The sequence below is a fragment of the Ixodes scapularis genome, unplaced genomic scaffold, assembly GCF_016920785.2.
Source record: "Ixodes scapularis isolate PalLabHiFi unplaced genomic scaffold, ASM1692078v2 PGA_scaffold13__105_contigs__length_92229423, whole genome shotgun sequence".
Classification (NCBI taxonomy): Eukaryota; Metazoa; Arthropoda; class Arachnida; order Ixodida; family Ixodidae; genus Ixodes; species Ixodes scapularis.
In genome coordinates this window covers 67,356,559-67,376,961 of record NW_024609839.1, presented here as the reverse complement: position 1 = coordinate 67,376,961, position 20,403 = coordinate 67,356,559, and the positions used below count along the sequence as shown (strand labels likewise).

The window sequence follows — 20,403 nt, the reverse complement described above, 5'->3', positions numbered from 1 at the left end:
AGTTAGGTTGAAAAACCACCCGTAGCCCACATAGACCCACAGCAACATTTTGCAATTTAATGGCGCCCACAAGCACGTACCCCGGGCTGAGCAGTTGAACACACTCTTACTTAAGCCGCTCTAGCATGACCAGAGGCTCTGCAGCATGACACAAGTCCGACGTTATCGGGCGGCAATTGAAAAACCACGGCTGGGGATGCGGTGTGGCAATGTCTCGCCATACTTTTGTGAATGATAAACCTCAGAGTGTACCTCCTACCTGTCGGTGGCTGGGTCGTAGGCTTCGACAGAGTCCAGGTAGCGAGTGCCGTTGTGCCCGCCCACAGCGTACAGCCGGCCGGAAAGCTCGCCGACGCCGACACCACCACGGCTCGTGCTCATGGGCCGCACACACACCCAGCGGTCTAAATCCGGATCGTACCGTTCTACGGAACTCAGCGGGAGGTTGTTGTCGAAGCCTCCTGCACAAAAGCGGTACCACGTCGCCAGATTGACACAACTGCTAGTTCTGCATTCTGAGGGCAAACCAAACAAAAGATCTGCAAGCAAAAATATTTTTTTTTATTGTTTTTTTTTTTTTTTTTTGCAGTTTCATTAGTATTATAGTGGCTACATCGAAGATTGTTACAACAAATGATGATGTGATTGCTGCGCCAAACTGCACTAATATGCTGGTCTTGCTGCACTTGCTACATTTCTCCAACATGAAAGGACACGCGCCAACACTGTGCCAAAACATTAATTTTTTTCTCAGCAACTAGACTAACAACCGATTCTACGGAACGGGGCCAGGACGTTACGGTGGCGTACACACATTTTCAGAACTTTCGTTTAAACATGCAGTAATCTAGTTTTAGGGTCTACCTTCGTGTAGAAAACTGGCAGTACTAATATGAAGGTTCGCATTATTTCTCACTGGTCTATGTCTGAGCGGATTTGTTGGCTCTGTTTCTCACTGAACACCAGTGCATTGTGGAAAAGCGACAGCTTCAGAGTAGACCCTTCCGCACAAAGAGCCATTTGTGCCGACTGCGCAACCTCTACAAAGCAGAGTTTGTATACAGTGTGCGCAGTATAACAATAAATCACAAAAACGTTTTAGGGGCGAAGCTCCTTAGGTTGGCTTTGTCCGTCCGGCGTCCGTCCTCACATCGACCTTGCTGGTGCTCGTGCTCGTGTACGGCAAAAAAAAAAAAATGTTTGCGCAGTCGACAGGATTGGAACCTGTGCTGGGAGAGCCCAATGGATTTCTAGTTCATCGTCTTAACCACTTCGCCACGACTGCGGGACGAGTGGGGGGCTCTGAGATGTGGTAGTAACTCGAGAGCTGCGGATGTCCTGGATGAAATGTTGCATGTAGCCGCTCAACGTCTATACAGGAGAGGGCGCTGCGGTCAAATGCGTATAGAGTCGCGTTAAACTTTGCATGCATTGGCTCAACGTTTATAGACGAGAGGGCGCTGCGGTCAACGGCTCAAATACGTATATAACCACGTTCCATACCGCACATTCTCTTTCTGACATGGATGAAAACGAACGAAAGGCTCGGCATGCTGAAGCTCAGCGTCTACGCAGACAAGCACCACCAGAGCTTCGCCCCAATCAACGTCATTCACCAGGTGGAGATGCGGTCATTTTTTTTTTTTTTGTCTGTGAGATTGCGGGGTTTCAAGTCTATTTAACACATGAATCAACAAGCACATGTGACGAAGTAACGTTGGGTAATATTTCTTCTAATTTGCAACTTTTGCCCGAATTCTCTTTGTACGTGGCTTGCATGTGATGCCATTTTCGGCCGCCCTATTGGAGCCAGAAGCGTTCTGTTAATGGAGTGAAAGTTTTGCTGTCTCGCGCCAACAAAGATCCCATGATTGCAGAATACAGTGGAAGCTACATTGGGTCAAACCATTATGTGTCTGATCAAGAGACGTTGGTGCTAGAACCTGATTCCCCAGGTTTTATATGTGTGTTTCTCCAAGAAAGACACACTGTAAATGCTTTTCTCTTGATAGACCATGAAAGGTTACATTCAACCTCCTTTCAATAGGTGTGTTAGCGAAATGTACGAGTGCTCAATTTCTTCCTTACCTACGACAAAGAGGAAGCCATCGAGGGCCACAGCGCCTGCGCCAGCCCTTCTCTGCGTCATTCCGGCCACGTAGGTCCACTTGTTCAGGTGCGGGTCGTACTTCTCGCAAGTGTTGAGCGACGTCTGCCCCACGTTGCCTCCGATTGCGTAGATACAGTCCTGGGGGCACCGACACGAGGTCGTCGTCCAACGAGCACGCGGCGGTGCCGAACAAGAGAACTCCCACGCGGGGCATTATGACATCTGCCAGATGTTACGTCGAGCCTCTAGACGTGATTAGGGGCGGTCACAGCAGCGTTGGTGCCACCTCCAGAAGTGCATACTGCCCCCGTGCTTATAGCGCGAACTTCTAAATGTAATCCGAGTGTTCATTCTAAATGTAATCCGAGTGTTCATTCTAAATGTAATCCGAGTGTTCATTCTTTTACATCTGCGAACGAAACAACGAAATATTGCGTTGGAAGGCTGGAAAACTCACGGATACTGTGTGCTTGATAGGCTTGGTCCACATTCCACTGTTGAATACTACCGTGACCGTGACTTCATGTTGTACTGCCTTTTCAGTCGCCTAGAGTTATTGTCTTCAGCTGCTTCCACATCAAGGCGGAGCAACTGAGTGGAATGTGCAATTTTGTTTGTTCTTACTGCCGTAGCTATCTATCGTCATTCGCAGCTCGTGATTCGTCAGAAGACGTGGCGTTGACTGATGTTCGCGCTGACCTCCCCAACTAATGGCCGAGCCCGATCAGTATTGACAGAAGAAGAACAGTAGGGCCACTCCTTTTGATGCACTGCGTCCAGCACGTGCTCGTTGTCTTCCTCCGTGCTTTGGCTGCACGTGCACGCTCGAGGCTAGGAGTCGCCGAAGTGTTATCGAAGGAAGGAAGCTCGCGCTGGAGGCGAGACAGCTGATTGTCCTCCCGTTCGCTCTAACTCTTTCGAGGACTAAAGAAAGTATTTACTGGCAGCCTTAGCCATGTGCGCGGCTTCTGAGCGCGTGCTGACGGCGAGCTTCCACACCTCTTTTGCATCATGCATTCCTTACCATCAAGATGACCGGTCTTAGCGGCCTATTGATGTGAGCTCGTTTTTGAGCACGCGCTCTAAACGCCGCCCTCAATTATGGCGTCCAGTGAATGCCCCCTATAGGCCATTCCAATAATCGTCTTCCGCGTGCTGCAATATTTGTCTAGTGAGCTTTGGAAAGCATTTTGCAGCACCCGTGCTCTGCCTTGCATCCGTCCTCAGCTCAGGGACTCTGCTTTTTTCTCTTGTGGCATAAGTGCTAGACAGGTGGATAGTATAGATGCAACATACCCTTAGGACAGCTACCGCCACGCCGCCTCGCGGAGACTTCATGGGTGCCACCAGGGTCCAGGAGTCCGACTGGGCGTCGTAGCGTTCGACGGTGTTGAAGAAGGACACGTCGTCCATGCCGCCCACGGCGTACAGCGGACCACCCAGCTGACAGAGGCCCAGGCCCCGCCTTGAAAAGCACGGCAGGGACCCTTTCTAAGGATGATGATGATGATGATGACTACAGGTTTGATGGTACAATCAAGAGTCCTACTGCACCAAGTCCTGTCAAGGTCAACCAAAAAATTTTCTGATCCGAATTAAAAAAAATAACGAAGTTACGAAATATTTACAGATAGAGGACTGAGCACGGTCAGTACAAAGTCTGGTCGAATATATGTTAAGGTCTTCGAGGAGAAGATGCTCTCAAATGAAAAGGACACGGAGTTTTCTCCTTATACACGAATTTATTTCTCTGCTCCATTAAGTGGCGTATCCAGGAATCGTTTTCGGAGTGTGTGTGTGTGTGTGGGGGGGGGGGGGGGGGGGTTAATATTTAATTCCTATATTAAAAAAAGAAAAAGAAGACACCAAAACTGATGATTTCGGGGGGGGGGGGGGGGGGGGTATTGACCTCTTGAACTACCCCCCTGCCTACGCCACTGGTTTCACCGCAGCTAAAACGTAACAAGACCATCCGTGCTGATCTTTATTTGGAAAGAAGCGGAGTTCCGTTTTCTTTTTTTTTTTTTTTTCCTTCTTATGAATGCCACAAGGAAAAACGGGCTTCTTAATTTCACTCAACAAAAACTCGTTTTCTTTTTTGTTTTGTTTTTTTGATGAAAGAAGATAATTATTACTTATGACCCAGCAGACGTGATACTACACGGTGTAAGAGGACACAACACGACGGACCCTGCGACGCGATCGATCGGCCAAGTGGGCGTCTGCATTAGAGGATAATATGTAGCCACTATGTTTTAATTACGGCGAGAGTTGGAAGCCCACCTGGGTATGTTCATTGTGCAGACCAGCTTCCAACAGTTTGTCAGGGGGTCGAACAACTCGGCACTGGACAGGTGATGCTTGTCATCACTGCCGCCAACGGCAAAGAGCTTGCCTGTAGACAAGTTGGACACTGCAGTGAGCGTTCGTATGAGAGCAAGTGCAATGCTTGTTGGAACGCCTAGTACATAAGTAAGCATAGCAAACCAAACAAAGTGGCTATGCCAAGACTTTGAGCCACCAACATAGCTATATCCATTCTAATACCAACCTGGAATTGGTTCGTCGGCAAAATACAACAATAACAAGCCACACTCTGTGGTATTTTCTCCCCCTTTCTCAGCAGCTAAGTCCTGGTTCGTAGAGAACTGGTGGCTTTCCGAAATTCGTATATGATGTAATAGCCATTGCTAGAACTAGCAGACGATGTCTGTGTTCGCCGTCCAAACGCCTGACCCTGACGCCGCTGTTCCCTCTGTGCGAGAAGCAGACAATGGTCTCCCTCGCTGTGATTGGAGGTATATGGCGGGTAGAGACAAGGGCAGCTGTACTTCGTCTCACCGTATACGATGGACTAAAGGCCGAAGCTACGGACCGCCATATCCAATCACAATCTACTTAGAAATTGTGCGGTATTTCGCTTTGATGACCGTATCGGTGCCCGCGTCTCGGATCACTGACGAGGGGACGGGTGGACAGAATCGAAGAGCACTGAGTGACTCAACAATTTTACATCGCAAAAGAAAGCCACGACATATAGGCTTTTTGCAGCGTCGCAACTATAGAAATGATGCGGCGCTTTTGGATTCGAGCAATATTTGTCCACCCCTAACCAATGTTAGGTATGTCATAGTAGAGCGTGGAACGTGATTTGACCTGGCGGCCCGTGTCTTTGGCTTTAATGCATCGTAAGATGGGACAAAGTATAGCTTTTCTGTCTACCCGCTAGCCTTCCAATCAGAGCTCGGCGCTTTGACGTCATTGTACCCGCTGCGAAAGAAACAGACGAACTTGCTCGCCGTGCAGTGGGACTCGAAGATCCCCTGCTGTGCATATTCAAGCGAGGCTTCTGATATTATGAATTTCCGCAGTCAGTCTTGCAGCATAGCAGAAAAGAAGAGGCTACCTACGAGTACGATATGACACTTTCATTTCGGAGAAGTTAACTGCGGTGGTAGGAGAATACATGCCTGCAACGGAGACAGCTCCGACGTGTCGCCTCCTGGTTGTCATATTGGCAGCCTTGAACCAGCGGTTGTGGGCGATGCTGTAGAACTCGGTCGAGTCAGAAGGGTCTCCGTTCGAGTCACGGCCGCCGACACAGAACAACGTTCCTGGAAGGAAAACAATAAAAATGCCGTTTTCTCTTGTTCTTTGGTTGTTCTTTAGCCGAGGAAGAAATATTGCAACTGCATTTATTTTGACTGAAGTACTCCGTGCGTTCTCGAATAACTTCACGGACGCTTGGGGGTGAGGGATCTCTCTGGGCATAATGTGCGACACCGGGAAAACGCATGCTGCGCATAGAGTGCCTAGATTACAGTTATACTCCAGCCGCGCCATGCTATCAGTGCCACCTTTGAATCGCAATGCTTGATGAGCGCTGGAGGTGAATCGTTCGCTAGTTGCACCATTCTTCTGCGCATGTATGTCGTCTGCACGCCAGCACTGTCTGTACTGGACCCAGCATGCTAGTGAACATGCGCCCACAATACCGCCATAGCAGTCGACACCAAGACGAGGAGCGTCTCAAGAGGCGCGTCTAGACCTCATAATGCATCAGGCTAAGCGGAGTATTTGACAGATATATAAGTGAAAGTAAGCAGAGTTCGTCTATGACGATGATGGCCCGGGCAAGCTACTTCACCCTAGACACTCGAACCAAAACCAGCCGCCGTGATGGCAACAGCAAAACTGCGGAATTATAGGCCCACGCAAACACGTGACCGCGAGAGTGCGGAACACAAAAGCCATACAAAGAACGTTTTAACAACAATAACCCCGCACTATTCGTTGTCATATGCCGTCGCTGATAGTGGCTGGGACAGCACGCCCACCGTTTGAAGGGCGTGACCCTACCACAACGAGCGGACACATGGTCGTCAAGTGCCGGAGCATGCACCGGAGCCGAGGCGCGTCAGCGCTGAGTACCTGCGTAACTGTGCCGCGGTCTCGAGCGCTCCCCGGGAGCCGGTGGGAGCCCCGGCAGGAGTCCGGCTCGCCAGAGCTGGTGGTCACGCGCCTCGTCCAGCAGGTCTCGACAGCGATGACAGCCTCGGAGCAGTTCCTCGTCCTCGGTGCGGCGACGCACATAGCCCGCAGGAAGCAGAGACAGCCGTACGCGGGCCAGGAGGTTGGGCAGTTCACTACCGCGTCCTGCGATGTCTTGCTTGATCCAGCGCATCAGGGCTTCGTAGACCTGTGGACAAAGGTGGAAGTAAAGAACGCGGTCACCTGTAATCATGGGGTTTGTGGTCACATTTTAGTGGGTCAGTCAGTCGGCACAGGCTTTGATTATTATAGGTGGTGTTGACAAACTGTGTCGGCACAGAGATTATTATACTTTGTTGCAGGTTAAGAAAAGTGGGACAATGCCCTTCCACAAAGCCCTCAACTCTTTACACTTGACCAGAGCGGACGCTAGAGGGAATGCGAGCGGATTTTCCTCCTCCGTAGCCTCCTCTCCAGCGTTCACTCTGCTAAGGTGCAAGGAATTGAGGGCTTTGCGGGAGGAGATGGTCCCGCTTTCCTTAACGTGAAACAGAGTGTAGACTTACAATTGGAGGCTTCGGTCAAAGACTGCGGGATCCGCCCAAATCAAGGGCCCCGATCACCTGAGTCTCGGACTCCACACCGAGGTCCGCTGCCGCCAGCAGCCTGTCGAGGTGGTCGACGCCCAGGGCCAGGTACTCCCGGGACGCGGCCACCTGCGGAAACCGGGCCCTGGCGAAGCGCTCGGCGCTGCGGGCCAGGTCCCCGAGACCGTGCGACTCGGCGAACTGCCAGACGCCCAGCGCGTTGCCCGGCTCCAGGTGGGATCGCACGAAGCAGGAACAGGCGCGCATCAGGGGGTCCAGCTGCAGCACCGAAGACGCGTGCAGCAGCGCCTGCGTCGGGCGTGGACGGCAAAAGAAGCGCTGCTTATATTCTTTCTCTTGGACTTACATTGTTCTCGAATAACTATAGTAGGCATTGGCTGCGAAGCAACAATGTGATGCTCAGGAGTTGCAACGCTCTGCGTTAAACTAGGTAGATATATGAACTGCAACAAGGCATGTAGTTGGGCTAGTTGGTGGCACATACTGTTTGGTGGGAACAGCGCAAAGCCTGTATTACAGAAGGGGTCACGTGTTTTATGGGCCCCGTTTGCAATTCGAGCCGCAAAGGAAGCCTCGAAATCGTTGATCGTCTGCAAACGCCTCCGCCTTTCCGCCTTCTTTTCTCCTCGCCACGTGAATGAACGACGCATGCGCACTTGCGACCAATCTCCGCAGGAAGCGTCTACCATTAAAATGGCAAGCGCTCCCCATGGTTTGAGATGAACCCTCTCTCCAATCTAGGCTCTCTACTACAGTACTGTATGGATGGATGGATGGATGAATACGGCTGAGCCCTTTGGATCGGGCGGTAGCTTACGCCACCTAGCCATTTTGTTTTACCATTTAAGCTTAGAATATTTAAATGTGAAGTCTATATTCACTCCGCAGTGCAAAGAAAGTGAGGCTATGAAACCCCCTTGCCATCAGTGATTAAGAAAATACCTAGTTTTCTCTCGATTTCTGCCACCATTCACTTAATCTTTGCTTGGTAATCTCTACAGTCTTGAAATCCACTCTCCGTACGTGCGCGCGTCGTCCTCCACCTAGCGGCTAGTTCTAGAACAATTTTTGGTGAAAAAAAAGAAGAAAAAGAAAAGAGAAGTTATTAGGGACTTTTAGTATAGATCGTCACGATAACTCCTGTAACAATACCCGATACTCCTCTGACACTTTTGCGCATGCGTCGGTATTATTATCGGAGGTATATCCCAACGATTTACTACAACTCCCTATTTTCGGCCCCATTTACCATTGACTGAAAACGTGTGCCGGCTGTTACCTGGATGTGCACTACGTGACACTGTTAACGCTAATTTAAGTGGTAAAATGTACTTCCCGCCGATTCCCTCGTCAGAGTTAAATGCAAAAGAGCGCTGGTGTTGTGTTCGCAGTTCGCACTAACAGCGACGCGCGGTGTACGACTAAACACTGACAGTACTATTCTAGAAGTTTGTTCGGGCGGGTCGGTTAACTCCGTTAAGAGCGTTTCTCGTTTTGCCTTGGTGCACCGTGGGGAAGCGGCATCCTCGGAACCGGCGCAGCGATTCTCCGTAATAAACTTCGCCGTGCGTGTTTAGGAATAAAAAAACATTACGTTAGAGCGGGATGGTTCACGTGCGCGAGTGGAACATTTAAGTATGGATGCGATAACTATACCTTGGAGTGAAATATTATGTAAACGTATATACGCTAGACTGTCATGGTCCTGACAAGCTTTCTGCGTCATTTTGTCATAATTTCGCTCTTTCAATTCGTGATTTCAGGAAAGATGCTTGCGTATAGGGGGATGGTTTATCAATCCCCTCAAGTAAGTAATTTGAGTAAAAAAATTATGGAATTTTCAAAACTGTCCCGGAGAGGTATAGTACTGCGTATTTCACAAGGATAGGTAGCTCAGGCAGCCACCCAGGCACGCACTCAAAATCCGGCGCCCTCAAACGTCCTCATATATAAGTTCCCCCGACACGTTTAACTTATAGCACGCTTATAAATTGATTAACTCCAACCGTTAATAACAAAAGGCTTAATCTCGTGCTCGAACGATTCCCCGAAACGAAATCAAAGCCGCTCAAAACTACACTCCGCGCAAGTTTGAAGATCCCAGCGATACATTTCTGAAGGCAACCACCGACGCCACATAGAAGACAAATCTCGTGCAGGCGCTCATCGTTGCCAGATCCCCGACACGCCCCAAATGGCAAACACGCTAATGATCTAAGTGCAGCGCTTTATGAAGATCGACGAGAGCACGCCGCAGAGCGGCAGGAGCATCGGTCCGGCGTCACGGAGAAGCGGCGACAACTCCCTGATAGGTTTGTGCACTCTTACCTGAACGCCTTCGACGTTGAGTTGGACCGTGCCGGTGTAGGCGAACCGTATGAGCTGGTCCATGGCCGCCTCATCGATGTCGCCGATGCTCACTTCCTGCACGCGGTGGGATGTTATCGGAACGCAGCCATGGATGTTCCCTACTAATGTGTAACTTAAATATCCACAGCCTAGCTTTCGATCTCCATCACCCAGCACATGCATGTTCGTCTCTTTGGAAGGCAGTATAGCCAAATTAACTTTTTCCGTGAAGAGTTGTCCGTTTTCGCGTGAGCACTCTTTCCACCTAGCGGCAGAGGCTTAATTGAATTTGCTTCAGTGGAAACGGGTCGTCTTGTTAGAAATAGGGTTTTATACACGGCTTGCACTTGACGTCATCGTACCATGTGACGTCATCTTACATTGTGACATCATTTACCATGCCCATTTGCGTTTGCCGAGAGAAATAAATTTGAAGATTCCAAATGTACGCTGCTGAATATGTAGGGACAAGGAGTAAAAATGCAGAGGGGGGTGCATGATAGGGTAGGCTTCGCCGCTTTGTCCCGGGCTGCTTGGAGAGGCGACTGTCGAAAAAGATAAACTCGGTTATGTGGACTCGGGACGTTGGGTATGGGCGCTTGACGTGCCATTTTCTTGTGACATGGGCCCATGCTCGGTATTTCGCTAAGAAGTCGACAGGCTTCACCGAGCCCAAACCCACACTCTAAAAAAAAAAAAAAAAAGTGGTGCGTCTACTTTTTTTAGCAAAACGCTCGGGAGCGCCAATTTCTGCGATCTACAGAGAGAACTCTGCGATTCGGGGTCTCCAAAGTGCTTTACGGTTAACTATAGTCAGCGACGTCTTAAGAAACGCAGGGCGTGACCGATCATGTTAATGCTTCTTCGTGATTGGTTCTACGGAGTTTTTATCGGCTGATGCCGTAATCCTATTGGCTGCTGAGTGACAGAGACTCTCTGACGTCACACACCAATTCGGTGGCGCTGCTTTCGGATCTGTGCATGCGCAGAAGGTTCCTCTCGCGCGAATCTGGTTTCTGCGCACGCTCATAGCAGTGGGGGCAAAGGCGGGCTATATTTGTAAGCAATGCCTTGGTCTGTAGACTCGCCAGATACTTTAAGCCGCAGTCACTAATCGTTAATCATGCAAAAGCTGCAGACGTGATCACAAAAATATCTGCGGACACGCGTGAATCATGTTGTAATCATGTTTGCTTCATACATTTGTGTGCTCCGAACATGTCTGCATGCAGTTCTTGTATGACCAATGTACCAGGACCGTCATACGAGGAAGAAGCACGCCTCAGAAGGTGTCTGCAGATACTGTCTTCTGCGTCGTCTAGAGCAGCGAGATCGCGGCTTTAGAGGTCACAATGGTGACATCGCTCACCTGCTGTTGGCTTTCGGCAAGCGGAGTGGTGAACATGGCGTGGAAGTAGGGTGAGCAACAGGCCAGTACGAGCCTGTGGCAGCGCCAGGCCCGACCGCCGACGCGGACGCACACGTCGCACAGCTCGCCGTCTTCGAAGAACTGGTGAAGCTTCCGGAAGGAGTGTAGCGCCATGCTGGGCGCCTGGAACTCCAGCCGGTCACCGTCGGCGTAGTCCTGGGCCATGGCTGGGCACGGCGTGCAGACTGTGCGGAACGGTACTATACCATGAGAAGATACCATATTGCTGTCGATAATGCTGACAGATCTCTGATCATTGCGTACACTATCGGGGACACAGCTGACTATAACATCGGCAAGCGCTACGCGAGGTCGTCTGCTTCGCGGCTAGCAGACGACCAAGTGGCGGTGGGGTCACAGACTGGAAGAACAGTGAATCTCTGAAAGGTATCACGAGATGTGATTTCTCTCGGAGAGCATGTGGCGCTGGGAGTACGGAACGGCCACCGCTCGCATGTTATTGGCAGCTGTGCCCACGATTGGTTTGCACCAACGTCACATCAGCTGCCATTGTAGTGGCCTGGCCACCGAACCCGTATCTCCTGCGGCACATTTTGCGGATCACCGGTTTTGTTTTTTCTCGGCAAGAAAAGTTGAAATTACCATCACCACTTGTGATGACGTCATATGAAAGCCATGAATAGTATTGACCTTTCCAGCGGCAGTCTCGAACGAAGCGATTTACAGCGCTCGCCCCTGGTTTTGAGAGTGTACGTCAGTGTTGCCCGACTGATCTGGGCTGTGAGTTCTCTTGTCAGTGGGCTGTGGCAGCCTGCGCTGGCGCCATTCCGGACGCTGGTAGCGGCTAAATTGCCGTGTTTTATTTTTTTCTTTGTGTTCTATGGCGAATATAATTTCTCGAGGTTTGAGGGAAAGCATTGTACTATTTATTGGAAACAAGGCCATACAAAGGAAAGCTATTTTTGGCGAGTAAGTGCGCCGTAGAACACATGCAATTGGAATGTTTGTTTAATTTTAGGTTGATTTTTTTACGGCACCATACACTAAGCCGTGTCAACCTACAACTATCGAAAATATTTGACCACACAGAATAGCTGAACTGCATGGGTATTTTCCGCTCACAACATGGAATTCAACGAGTCTCATCAATCGAACGTTATATGTAGTACGTATCCCACGGTGCCGCGTTATCCGAACACGGTTTGAGAAAGGTCTCAAATAACATAAGAAATTCAATTACAGTGTCAACGATAGTCACTTCACGACGATCGGACAGAATCCGGCTTGTTCTGGGGCACGTTTTGAGGAGAGCTGTTTTTTGTGTTTTTTTTTTCTGCGCAGCATTAAAGCAAATCAACGGACGTGTGTATTCCGTCCCCATACGCCGGACCTGACCTTATCTGGAATACATTTTAGCGCTAAAAAAACAGGGACAAAGAGGCGAGAAACAGCATGTGTCAGCGTGGCCTCAATTGATTTACTGGACAAGGAGCGTGCGTTCCTCAATGACGCGGCCTGGCACCGGGTTGGCTAGTGGTGGAGCAAAATCAGAAACTCGGATGGTATAAAAGTGTCATTTCACGTAATAAAATCAGTTGTTAGTAGCGCACTGTGCTGTCTGTTTCTCGCCTCTTTGTCCCTGTTTTTTTAGCGCTAAAATGTATTCCAAATTCCAAAACCAACTAGCCGAACAATCTACTCTACTGACCTTATCAGCTATTTTTCGCGAAGACCGGGAACATAGTCAAAATGGCTTTTCGGAGGTTACCTCCATTTGGCTGGGGCCTCCTCTCCCCGCTCCCCCTCATACAGCATTTTGTCATGGGCGTGCCCTCCCTCCCTTCCCCCCCCCCCCCCCCCCCCCCCCCTCTCCCCCGAAACAAAATTCTGGCTACGTGCCTGCTACGAGCCCTGGTATTCCCTTGTTCTCGCAGTGGAAGATAACACAAAAAAAGGGTAAGCATCCTGAACAGGTGAGTAAAGTAAAATCTTTTAGGAAAAGCCGGCAAACTCCGAATGCACAATGCAGGTGGGGAGTCACGCTGATAGGGTTCCACAGCACAGGCGTGTTGCAGAAATTTCTGGCTGATAGGGGTCGCTCGAGTCGCAAAATAACGGCGGTCAGAAAGCTTTTTTTTTTTTTTTTTTTTTTCTAAAGGGACCGAGACAGTCTAACTGGTCAAGTCTCTCCGTGGAGGAGGGAGAGGTATCGCATGATACCTCTCCCTATATAAAGCTATAAAACACAATGCGTCGGAAAATATGTGTGTATGTTGGTCATACGTTTATATATTGAGTGCCACACGGCCACCCACAAGGTATCCGTCCTTCGTGGGCGTCGGGTGCGACGCATGTTGCCGGAGCGTTCCAACAACTGAAGGGTCGATGGCCCAAAGACGCCAGACAGCTTTATCATAGATAAATTGTCGTATGAATGTTTAGAAACAGGAAATGAGTTTGCCTTGTAATGGCATCTGGCGTCTCCGCTTTAGATTGGACATTTGGTTAGGGCCCTGCTAACTTGAGGTCGTTACCACGCATCACGCCATTACATGACCGCACGTCGGTGCGATGCACATCCGATCGAAACGGGCGGGGGCGAGGGTGAAACCCAGAAATGGCTCCTGGGTTCTTCAGCGCGAGCTTTCGGTATGTTATCCAAGCTGTGGTGCGCTGAACAGTTTCACCATTTATGTCCGAGCGAAGCAGAAGCTTCGAGCGTGCGCTACATGCCCGTGCGCTCGTGCAGTGAAGGTTTGAGACAGCCTAAAATTTAGTGACTTCAACGCAACTACGTTCGGCCACCAATCCACACGCCCCCCTCCCCCTCGTCTGTTTCTTATAGAAATGATTTAGCCTTTTTTTGCCTAGGTTGCACCAGCCGTCTTTGGTTTGTGCTGATGTGCTGTTACCGGGAGGGCGCGGCGCGGTTACCGGCGTGCTGTTTCGCTCCGTTCGTTCGTTCGTTACGTCCACTTTCATTTTATGTAAGAGGGAAAGAGTCTTCTCGCACGCTTTGAAAGACGCGCCGCTGTCGACGCGCAGGTACTGGGGCGTAAGCACATGCTTTCATTTCTCTAGTATGCACAACATACTCGAACTCGACAACGTAAAACCGAGGCGCAGCGACGGCGCTGTTTGCGCGAAACCGCCGATGCGGCCGGGAGGAAAGATTGGCTCTTCGAGGGAAACAGTATGCGGTCCGTAGGTGGCGATCGAGGACAGCATGTGGCGGCTGCATTCGAAACCGCCGACGACAAGAACAGGCTGGCCCTCCGTAGACAACAGTATGTGGACCGTGGAGAGGTTGGAATTCCCATTCTTCGCTGAGTCGAAGCACCTGCGCTAAATGCTAGCGCATTTCGTCAGAATCAGCTTAGCGACAGCAGCGATTTCGGCATCCTTTTTTTTTTTGAATAAAAATGGCGAGAAATCATTTTCTCACAAGTGGTGTTCAGTTCTGTTGTCCCTGTTCTTCTGTACGCATTAACGTCTTTGGTCGCACTGTTTCACGAAAGTATAGTTAAAAGAAATACGCTTTGAATGCTGGCGCCGGTTGGTTTCATCAACTTCATGCGAAGCGGACGGTTAACAAAACTCTCGTTAGGTGTCCCAACCTTCCACCTTTCTTCCTCGTGCACTCACTAGATGACGCTGCCTACGAAACGATCACGACGACGACAGCCAGTATTTATAACACAAATGACAGGACGGTCAAGGTTGGAAAAGGAACAAGAGATAAATATTTCGTTCGTGTGTGTGTGTGTGTGTGTGGGGGGGGGGGGGGGGGGGGGAGAGAAGGAACTCCGACTGAAACACGTGTTTCTTGGCTGTTAGCCCTCAGATTTTTTACAGCGTCTACAAGTTCACGACCCTGCGTATCGCGTACTTCTCACGCGTGGGCTCCCCGTTGCCCCCCCAAGCTCAGCAAAATCTCGACTCGCTGCTTGCGTCAGTGTTAGTGTGCCTAGATTTAAGAGCGTTTCCAACTGTTCTATAGCTGTCAGGTGTTTTGCAGGCCGTAGGAGGCGTCCGCCATTAAAGGGACACTAACAACCCCCAAAATATTCTTTTTTTTCATTTTTTGCCAGGCGTTTTATTATGGTATCGGAATCCTTCCCAATTATTATTTTGCTACAGAGTCACGCTTTTTTTTTTTAATAAAGCAAAAAAACGCAACTGCTCGAAACTGAAACCGAAACCCACGCACCGCACGGAGATGTGGAGAGGAGAGAGTGAGTGGCGGAAGTCACGTAATGCACCGGACCGTGCGATTTTTTTTCTTCCATGTGCAGCTGACGAAATGCGTTCGGGATCCGTTCGCCGTGCGATTCCTTTGCATTTATGTTTGTTCCGCTCGCTGTTATGTACTTCAAGATGAGTTGTTTTGTACATTTAAGTGTTGGCAATTACTAGTGAGTGCCCGAGGGGAATTCCCGTAATCGGCTCCGAAAAAAATACTCCCAAGATGTTGCGTGAAGAGCTGCCTCACATCTGAAAGTGGCATTGTGTGGCAGAGGTCTCAAAAATGGAATCCCATACCATTCAGTTCAGTGACGTATCCTCAACAACAATTGTGTTTGTTTTTTTCAGTGATAATTGTAAAAAATTAAAAAAAAAATGTAAACAGCGCAAAATGTTTAAAAAAATGGTACGCCCACACTATGGATTGAACCCGCGCCCGCTGCGTGCGAAGCGGACGTCTTCCCACTGAGCTACTGAAGGAACTCTTTCGTTCGTAGTAATGCATCCGGTCGACTGTATGTCGGAAAGTGCTGCCAATTTCCCTCCAGTACATGCACTCCTGGCTTGAAGTCGGGCAGCACCACGCATTGGCCACATTGCCATTAAGAAACCGTACGCGTGCGTATTCAACTCGATGTACGCACTTTGTGCTTGACGTTTGAGCAAGCGATGTCTTCAGCCCCGAGAAGGGACGACGGCTCGGCGACGTCTTCGTAAAATCGGCTTGCTGGTCGGGCGTGTTGTACGGAATGAATATCCATTCTTTTGATCGGTCCGAAATTTCTCTTTCGAAGGAAGACAGAATTCGCCGGTACCGTGAACAGCAGTTCTGAAGTAGAGGTCCCAAGCCCGTCGTCCGCTGCCACCCGCAAGTCCCACGAAACGCGAAACGACGCCATGTTGAGAATTATGCAGTGAACGCACAGAATGCTTCCGGTTGTCTGTGCAACCTTTTTTTTTTTTTTTCAGTCAACGTATTTGTAGCTTTTTGGAAGCAAAAAAAAAATGCGTTTCATATTTGTTTCTATTTTTAGTATTGACTGTGTGCCTTAAATGACCCACGACTTTGATTAAATTTGGTGGTCGCGTCGATACCTTAGAAAACGGCCCGTGATCACGGGAAAGAGAGTGAGCGCGACTCAAACCGGCCATTTCTTGATCGGCGGTTTTCGGGCGGAAAGAAACTGAATTTCGAGCTGCAAATTCTGTTCTGGGTAGCTGGGCTTTCATACGTCACGTACAACTAAAAACCTCGGCAAGCATAAATACCCTGTCAATGTCCCTTTAGTGGGATACTACAACGAAATTTCGGCGCTTATTTTTTGGTCTATATGTGTTCAAAGGAGCAGTATCACATCGAACACACCAATATATTGCTAAAAAAAGTCACGAAAAAGATTTTTAAAATGAATTAAACAATTAGCAAAGAGCACCTGGTGGATGTCGCTAACGCCTCGTTTGTAGTGCCCGTCTAGGAACCTTGGGAGGTAGTGACGGTAATTCTCTCGCCTCTGGCCACGACGAGAGAAACGGGAAGGAGGAACTCTCTTCTCCCCGAGAACTTCTTTTGTGTGACCCAGAAGTCGCTACTGTCCCTCTACAAAATTAGAGAAGGTTAACCCGTCACTCAAAATTCGTACAAAAGCAGCCGCCTCGGTGGCTGGAACGACTTGGACGTCCTCTCGACGTCAGCCTCGCCGTAGCTTTGCTCGTTCCGAGACGAAATACGTCACGATTGCGTTGGATGTCACGTGCCCTCCGCTGGCTGTTCTTCGAGCGCTTGCCAGAATGGGCCGTTTATAACGAAAAATACAGCCACCAGGCTCAAAATACAAACGTGCGATTGCCATTTACGGATATTGTGGACCATATTCAACCCATTTTTGAACACCACGGGTATATTTCAAATTTCGTTGAAGTATTTGGCATCAATTGGCCAATGGCTGGCAATAGTCCTTTTGCCAGTGGCCAGACAGTGGCCAGCCGTTGGCCGATGACTGGCAGTTCTCTGGCCATTCGCCATTGGCCACTGGCCATCAGCCATCGGCCAAGCATTGGCCGATGAATGGCTGCTCTTAATTTGGCCATTGGCCACAATACCATCGCCAGCCATCGGCCAATGCTTGGCCAAGATCCGTGCTGCTTGGGAATTCTCATCCAATGGTTCCCTTTTTATGACCATATCAGAGCGTTCGTAGCCATGCCGGGCGGTTTTTGGATGCAGACTGTACAAAAACAAAACCTAAAACTTACACCTAAAATAAAACAACTTCATCCCCATCCGTTTGAATGCCGGCACCTTTAAGAAACAACAAAAATCGAGCATCGCATAGAATTTATCGTCCTTAAGCAAAAAGACCTGAGTGTGCGCTGTTGAAAAAGTTGAGTTCCAGGACGCACGTGGTTTGTAGGTTTACGTCAGCCGTCGGCGCCAGCCAATGTTTGTTGCCCTCCCGCGACGTCGAATTCCAATCCCTTTGGATAAAAAAAGAAAAAGAGTCAGATGCCGATTTAAACCGGTCGCGACCAGCCGCCGCGGCTTCGACGAACCGCAGAATGCGGAATCGGAACAAAACAAAGGGCGCGATGCTTATCACACCCTCAATCCCTCCGTCGAGACGTTCGCCACGTGTCGTCGCCACCGCCCGGCGACGATCTCGTGTTAACGTTTGTTGTCTATTGCGTCGGGAAGGTCACGTTGCAGGACCCCGACGGCACGCGGGGTCCTACAATGTGACCTTTCCGACGCAATAGAAAACAAACGTTGACACGAGATCGTCGACGGGGCCTCTTGTTGGTGACGTCACGTCCACGCGGCGCCACTGACGCTCGAATAAAGCACGCGGGCAACACCTTCTCATTATTTTTTTTGAAGTGACAGTGAGCACAGTGTTTACAACTGCGGTGGGCGAGCGCGCTTGTTTACAATCAAACAGCTGTTTACATTGCTTACAAGCAACTTACAAACAATGAGTGGTTTACGTTGCTTGGAAACCATCAGCTGTTTACACACAGTCAGTTGGCTTCACCGCTGCCCTTATTACCTCCTAGTTTTATTTGCTGCCCCGGAAGCATGAGCGTTCGTGCAGCCCACCTAGGTAAGAAGGCCGGAGAAAGAGGCGAACGCTCGGCTTTGATTGGACAGGAGCGTCGCGTCAGCGTTCGGCTCGGACTCGTGTCCAATCAGCGAGGACCCGAGTCTCGGCCGAGCGCTGACGCAGGGTCATATCCAATCAGCGCCCCTCGTTCGCCTCTTCAGGGTGGCCTTCGAAAATTCACCGCTATGGCCTTCTTATCTGGGAGGCGTTGCCATATTCCACATACACAACCTTTTTGAGCCGAAATTTATTTAAGCGTCAGATACAGTTACATTCTTCCATATATATATATGGTGTCGGCCAAGCTGTAAAACTAGCCGGCGAATTCGCCGCCTGCACATAGAAAGCTCAAACTTTCACCGAATGTCCACTGAGCAGTTCAGTTTACTGTGTGAAATGCCAACGCGCAGTTTTCTTCCTGTAAGAAATCAGAGCAAAAAACTTCCCTAAGTCAAGGTGGCGCGTTTGCAGACGACGGAGTTAGCGCCGCTATTTACTTGTGGCGCCATCTACCGGCAAGCGTAGCGCGCAGACGACACAGTCTGCTGTCTGCTCGCTGCGCCTACCGGGAGGTAGCGCCGCAGGTAAAAAGCGTCGCTAACTCGGTTGTCTTCGAACGCGCAAAACGTTGATTTTGGCAGGTTTCATTTATTATTTTGCTAAAATTTTTGACAGCAAGAGCTCTTTGAAAATTCGCACGGTACAGCCGACCTGCTCGGTGCACATTTGGTTATAGACCAACACGCGGCCCTGACGTCACGCAGCTGCGGTGGCGCTGTTGACGGCACTGCGCATGCGCAGACGCTTCATTTCACTCGAATTCGGTTTCTGCGCGTGCGCAGTGCCCACACCTGGTGTGGGCAAACGCGGGCTTGTTTGTAAACAGCGTGTCGGTCTATAGGTCGAGCTTTCTGTGTGCAGGCGACGAAATTTCCAGTTCGTTTTACAGCGGGAGGTCAGCTTGGGACACCTTATGTATATACCCTGTTGCGGGCCAAGAAAAGCGTGGCAAGCTGCTCCCGTAAAGCCCTGGAGTCTTTCCATTTTAGCAGAGCGAACGCTGGAGAAAAGGTGAGAGAAGAGGCAAGTCCACTCGCCTCTTCTGCAGCATTCGCTCTGCTGAAGTGGAAAGCTTAGAGGGCTTCACGGGAGTAGCGTTCCCTGCTTTGCTTAACCTCCAACACAGGATAGGTGCAGTTGCAATTCCTAGCAGGAATCAGCTAAGTTGCGCTCCAGACTATTTAAAGATGTCCCACGATGTCGAGGACAGTCGCTGTTGCCAACCCACGCCTCCATTGTTCATGCGCAAAAAAAAAAAAAAAGTTGTTACGTTTGTATTTTGATTTAGTATTCAATACTCCGCTCACGGCAGAGCTTGAGGCAGCAACAACGCGTATGTGCTGGTGTCAAATATCTAGTATGGTTTTCTATATTCGTCGACGCAAACTTGAGAATTAAGTACGATTGAACGAAGTAACAGGTTGCTTTAGAAATGGAACTAAGTTAAAGTTGAACTTCGTAGGTATGAAATTAATGAACTAGTAACTAGTTAAAGTCGTAATAGTCGCTGAGTTGGGAAACGAAGAACGTGGCGAGTATTGAGCATCTCATCATCGCTCCTCAGCCAATCAGGGCGTGACACTAGCCAATAAGGACGCCAATGAACCAATCAGAAGGCGAGAAACGTGAACATCATATGCCACGCCCCCAGTGACCATAGATACCTCGAACGAGATTACGAGATTACTACTATACTATAGCTCCCACTTCTTTCCTCTTTAGCAGAGCAAACGCTGGAATGTAGAGTTTAACGAGGTGGGAGGAGCTTCCACTTCACTTTTAACCTTTCACCGACTGTACGCTCTGATATGTAGCGCCGTTGGCTGGGGTCACTGTACTAAGCCGATGCAAAGTGTAGAGGCGGAGACTCGGGAAAAACGACGATAAATGAGCAGCTGAGAGGGTGTTGTCCCCCTCTCTGTCTCTCTTTCCCCACTTCTTTTACTTTTGATCATCTTTTTTTAGAATAAAAATGAACCTCCTCGTCCTCTGTGGTTGCGAGTGCATGTAAAAGAGGGGCAGATAAGAAAAGACTAAAGCTGAACGTTTAGA

At 49.6% G+C, this 20,403-nt stretch overlaps 1 protein-coding gene across 1 annotated transcript; it reads right to left on the bottom strand.

The window, feature by feature from the left end:
- Positions 1-255: 255 nt before the first annotated feature.
- Positions 256-11,101, bottom strand: LOC8041618 (kelch-like protein 8). The gene is made up of 9 exons (XM_029986555.3): positions 10,928-11,101; positions 9,538-9,633; positions 7,225-7,497; positions 6,542-6,809; positions 5,581-5,724; positions 4,394-4,505; positions 3,407-3,575; positions 2,089-2,248; positions 256-461 (listed from the first exon to the last, which is right to left on the bottom strand). The coding sequence occupies exons 1-9, from the start codon at positions 11,099-11,101 to the stop codon at positions 256-258; spliced, it is 1,602 nt and encodes a 533-aa protein (XP_029842415.3).
- Positions 11,102-20,403: the final 9,302 nt, after the last annotated feature.